This window comes from Apis laboriosa, unplaced genomic scaffold (assembly GCF_014066325.1).
Source record: "Apis laboriosa isolate Shangri-la unplaced genomic scaffold, ASM1406632v1 scaffold104_cov149, whole genome shotgun sequence".
In the NCBI taxonomy this organism is placed as follows: Eukaryota; Metazoa; Arthropoda; class Insecta; order Hymenoptera; family Apidae; genus Apis; species Apis laboriosa.
The window spans coordinates 1,316,728-1,322,727 of record NW_025220694.1 but is presented as its reverse complement, the minus strand read 5'-3'; the positions used below and the strand labels follow the sequence as shown (position 1 = coordinate 1,322,727).

Sequence of the window (6,000 nt, the reverse complement as noted above, 5' to 3'; positions counted from 1 at the left end):
AAAAACAGTGGTGATAATATCATTAAACAATCTCTCTCTCTCTCTGTCTCTCTCCTTCCCTCTCTACTTACCTACCTAACAGTACAATAACCGTTTCCAATCTCGAACCTCCACTTGTAACCATAATCCTTCTCCATCACCGCCCACTAGGCCATTGGACATCATAAATCCAAACATTCCGGCGAACAACCCTCAAAGCCAACCCTTGTATATACCTTGCTATTTCTCGTTTCAGGTATCAGCAGAGAACCGGAAGAAGAGAGCCGGTTCTGGCAGTGCCGCTCCCCAATAAGCTTCCAGTTAGATAGGCCACGAGCTTTTGTTTTTCGTCGTGGGAAGCTGTTGGTGGGCTCGTCGGGCCCACCCTCTCATCGGTCAAGCTGGCGAGCGCTCTAACCGCTGGTATGAACCCCCACCACCCGGGCCACTCCGCAGCCTACCCGCATCATCCCTCTCTCTCGAGCAGTCCTCATCACTCTGGGCCCCATCATGGCTACAGCACCGGTGGAGGAGGCGGTGGGGGCGGTGGTGGTGGCACCACCACCACCCCGGACCTGCCAAGCCCTCACTCGCCTCCTCACGGTCCCGCCATTGACCCAGCTACCCCTTACGGCTCCCTTCAGCCTGGCCAGGGCATGGGCAGCAATGGACATCATCACGGCGCTGCTGGAATGATGACCGATCATCCACATCACCCAGGCCACCCTCACCCCCACTTACCAAGTCATCCAGCTTATCCACCGGTTAATCACAACAACAACTGTACGCTTAAGGTAAGGTGTATTTTAATTTAATTTAAATAATTTAATAGATTTATGAGAAGAAGACATATGGTTATTATATTATGGTAAAGGATAATTTTTTTTTTTTTTATTAAGTCAATATATATTGTTTTATATGGCAAGACAAGGTTTTTCTCTTGGTGTATTTTTAGATTTTAATAGTTTTTAATGTCTCTTGTTTTATTTATACTAAAAAAAAAAAAAGAAAAATAAAAATAACATTTTTATTGTTTTTAAACAAAAGTATAACAAATATGGGAAGCAATAACTTCTCGGTGTTATTATAACTGTATTATAAAGTTGTTTAAAACGTTAAGAAATAAGATCAAAATTTATATCGTTTTGTCATAAATAAGTTTTAAATGTTGTTTTTCTTTATAGTATAGGAGAATGTGTTTATATAGAATTAAAGAAGATGAGGGGACTTAAATTGTCGAGGAAATTTTTCTTTTTTATAATGTGAAAGTTAAATTTATTTATATTTTCAATTTATCTACAAAGACCTACAATTTTCGAGAAACTCCGTTAATTTTAAATATCCAAATTTTATTACATCATAAACTGTATCATCTTATATATGCATCGTGCCTCGTGGATTAATAATTTCTCATCTTCAGTTGGAATCCCGTATCATTATACTTCCTGTTCTTTTTATTATCCCACTCGTTCCCCATTCAATGCTCCCCCTCTCCTCTCTCTTTTTCTTTTTCTCTTTTTCTCTCTTATTCGTTTCTCGCGACCGTTACAGAATCAAACGACGAATGAAATTAAATTAAAATCCCTCGTTAATGAGGCCTGGTCGAGTGTCGTCGTTTCCCGCCAACCCTGTTCCACCGATGGAGAGGGAGAAAGAGAGAAGAATATCGGTCTGGTCTCGTTTCGTATCGCATACGTTCTCCTCGTACGATTAAAATGCACTTTCTATGCTGGCTGGTCGCGCGAGGATGGTCACGAGAAAAAGTTTTCAACCGGAAGCAGCTGGAACTGCATACCCGGCTCATTGTTCGCCTAATAACAAACTGTCGTTCATTACGTAATACCGTTCTCCTTCACTATCTAATATTCCAAAAAAGTAACGTACCAATCTCGAGAAATCGCAACGTGTATTATCGAAAAGAAGGTGATTTCATAATTACTCGCAATGTAGTGATATTTTTTTTTTTCGCTCGATTAAATGTTTTCAACAATTAAAATCGATTCATCATGAATGTGTATATAGATTTCAAGAAACTTATTTTCTTTTATTTATCAGAAAAACAGTTACACTTATTTTATGTTAAGTGTAATTAAGATGAGTGAATAAAGAATATGAAACGAAAGAGAATTGATTGAAAAATTGATTGAAAAAGAGGTTTTATATTAAAAATTAATATCATTGTAAAAATTTTATCGTTATTCTAATAAATTTTAATAAGAATAGATTGTGGATAATTATTGAATTGACGAAGTAAGAAGAAGATAAGAGACGATATTCTGTTATAAAATAAAATAAATGAAAGTTGATGTACAATAATGTTTTTTGTAATTTATTTTTCGATTATTATTTGTTTCTTTTTATAAACAATTTAATTTTGCTGTAGATGAAGTGAAAATAAAACAAAACTTCATGAGAAAATTTAATTTTCGACTTATTTTTTTTTATGAAGTATCATCCCTCCTTGATTGTACAACGAATAATAAAACCTTGTATAAACAGCATAGAAGATTATAGTAATGCAATAAGAAATCCTCGTATGTTGAATATGGCGGTAGAATGAGTATCTGCTTCTCTTTTTGCTTTGCTTTATCTGATGCAAAATTAAATTGCTTATTACTTGAAAAATAAGCTTTAACAGGCATTTTACATACCTTTTGTATTTGTTAATCTTTAGAATTTTCTATTAAATTATCTACCTATAATATTTCATCTGACCATTCTTGTATATCTTTAAAAACCTTTCTCAAAATCTATCTCAAACGATATAACTAAAAAAAAAAAAAAAAAAAAAAAAAAAAAAGAAAAAAAAAGAAAGATTCTTTGTATAAAAATAAATTGAAAATGTAAAGTAAAAGACTGAAAATTGTTTCATTCGTATCAAAGAAATGCAATTCAATAAGTTGTTTTATAAAATATAAATAAAACATTATTTATTAATCTATTCTTATTTTATTATTATTAATATATATAAATAATTATCGGATCAAGATTTTTTAAACATTTTAAAATTTTTTTCTTTTTATTATGAAATATCGTTTTATAGTTCTGGTTTGAAATTATGATTAGAAAAACAAAGTTCGTTCCATGTCCTTGTTGGAAGATAGAATTTGCATATTGTCTTTGGCAAAAAAAGAAAAAAAAAAGAAAAAAAGAAAAAGAAAAAACTAACTTTAAAGTCCATAGAGTATATACGCATTAATCATACATTTCAATTTAAAAATAGTATAATAATATCGAATGAATGTAATGAAGATAACATCAACGATAAGAAGCGAAAAATAATATTAATGGCGTTTATCAATATAATAAATACAAAAATAAACTATATAGAAAAAAAATATTTTAAAAAATCTATTTAACATTCATGCATATTTGATAGCGATAAAAACATTTTAAATTACTAAGAACAAAAAATTCGTAAAGTGTTTTTTTGTCCTATGCTATCAAAAAAATTGCAACTTTTTTTTTTTTATTAGTCCGTGTAACTGATAATATTTTCTATTATTAGTCGAAATATCTATCTTATGATATGATTCGCATATGACGATATTTTTAGCGATCACTTGTTTCCAACTTGTTGTCAAGTGAAACAGGATGATTCATAATCTTTCTGAAAAAAAAAAAAAAAGAAATAACGTTAAATTAAACGAAATATATTTTAAAAATCATTGAAATGATAAATATGTATTACACCATATTATCATCTCAATGAACGAAATTTACACAAATTACAAATGACATAATGTTTGTAATGTTTCAAATAATGAATAGTAAAAAACACAAGAAATCACAGAAAATATAACAAATACATTTTCAATATACACAATGTATAGTAAGATGCACAATGCAATACTACTATAAAAAATTAGTCTATTAACGAACATTTGGAAAATAATTATAGAATTAAAATTCTTAAAGAAATAATACGAGAAGAATACACGTTATATTTCGATCGAAATTCAAAAAAGAAAAAACAAAACTTCGATAGAACTTAATCTTAAGCAATTCTGACAACGATTAGATTATACTTTTAAATTACCTTCTTTTTTTACTTTCAAATTATTCCGTACTTACAATGAAACAAAAAAAAAAAAAATTTTCATAGTTCTCGTAGTCCTGAAACAAAATAATAAAATACACGTTATCTATTACACATTTAAAAAAAATAAAAAACCCTTATATAATTTTCAAACTTTTTGCGGATAAAAGACGAAAACTATGCAACGTATAAGTCCAATCCAATAATAATAAAAAAGGAAGATATATATTCATATTCTACTTTTATTTAACACCGGTAGCAAGTACACAGTATATCTGAAACCCTCTTCCTGCTCCCATTACCGGGTCACCCAGTGCAACCTCTCTTCCTGTCCAATCTTCCCGATCTTGTCAACAGATCAACGTCCGAAACGACTTTTCACCCCGGTCGGAATCGGCGTAACGTACAACAGGTGGGACCCCGTGTAAACCCCGAGGTCGGTCGAAACTCCTCTGTTAAACAGGGAACGGAGAGAAGCCGGAGAGAACGAGAACCGCGGCGGGGTCGCAGGCTAAAATTCAGAAGGCATTATCCGTCTACGTGACCCTCACTTAGCTCGCCATTGACAAACGTAACAATATAGGCATTTACCACGGAGAAATATAATTGAATAGGGGCGGAGGGGACTGCGAGGAGGCCAGGCTGCCCCCTGGTTGCCCCTTTCCCTCGAAACGCCGCCCCCTCCTCGCCCCTCGTGATCCGCTCCACAATGCTCGCTCTCTGTCCCACGCCCCCCCTACCCAACCTAACTCCGTCCTCGTCAGGCCTGGCCGTGGATGGGGCCTCGGTCCCCCTTCAACGTTAGTTAGGTCCTTTCTAGGCTCACCTTTTTATTCCCCCCACCAGAGGGACCGCGCTCCTGCTGCGGCTGGCCGGGGTACCTGAACCCGGGGCCTCTCGCGAGGCATTCAGAGGCCCAAAGCAGCCACGGACCAGTCAGTTTGCTGCTGACTTCGGTCGGGACCGGTTCGCCTTTTTCCTCTCGCCGTGGCGCGTGCTCTCGCCTCTTCCTCCTCTTCCTCCCGCTTTTGTATCAACTCGCGAGCGTCGTGAGACTCCGTGACCGCTTTTTGCGTCGCGTAGACGCGTAGACGCGGTTGTCGCCGCCGCCGCTTTCACGTGTACAAGCTCGCCTTTTTGTTTTTTTTTTTTTTTTTTCCCCTCCCCTTCTTCCCCCTTCCCCTCCCCCTCCCCTCTCCCCGTGCTTTCACGATCGTGTGTGGATCGTGCGCGTTCGAGGATCATCCGTCCACGCGGGATGGTACGCGGCGCAAAGGGAAGCGTGTTGTTGGTCGCCGACGGCTACGAAACTTTGTAACGTGTACTTGGGATTATTACTGAGGGAAAAAGTGGAGGGAATCGTGTATTTGTATTTATCGAATTCGGTTCTTTCTCCTCCGGTGGATGGGCACGTTTTATTAGTGGTTGGTTGGTTGGTTGGTTGGTTGGTTGGTTGGTTCGAAGGTGTTGTTGGTGATACACGGCCGATCAAGGACGAATGGTATACGGCCAACGTGTGAATACGTGAGAGAGAGAGGTTGGACCAGATAGGTCGCCACACTGTTTTCGGGCACACTTTGTATCTCGAGCTCTCTGGTTCTCGCCGATATCATGGAGGTGCACGCGCATCACTACAGCGCCATCGCGTCGCGGATGAACCAGATGAAGTGTTTCACCGGGGATAAAATTGTAAGATTATGTTCATTATTTTTCTGTGGTGATACGAATTATATATGATCCTTCTTTTTTTTATGCAATTATATATATATGCGCCTTCCGTGCAACGGATGTCCAAGTTGTGGTTTTCTTCTTTTATTCCATCGATCAGATTCTGTAAAAGTTCTGTCTATAAGTTCGATGATTTTTTTTTCGACTGGAAATTCGAGTTTAAATCGAGTTAAAATAAAAGACTGGAAATCTGTTTATACGAAGGTTATTTTTCATATATTCGTATATGAAACTTTATTAAGAATATTGAATAA

At 36.4% G+C, this 6,000-nt stretch overlaps 1 protein-coding gene across 1 annotated transcript in view; it reads left to right on the top strand.

Moving 5' to 3' along the window:
- The first annotated feature begins 389 nt into the window (after positions 1 to 389).
- The window catches only part of LOC122710982 (LIM/homeobox protein Lhx9), a 93,956-nt gene continuing 88,345 nt past the window's right edge, over positions 390 to 6,000 (top strand). Inside the window, exon 1 of the mRNA XM_043929331.1 lies at positions 390 to 773. Within this exon, the coding sequence (XP_043785266.1) occupies positions 405 to 773 (369 nt within the window). The 5' untranslated portion in view covers positions 390 to 404. The remainder of the gene's footprint in view (positions 774 to 6,000) is intronic.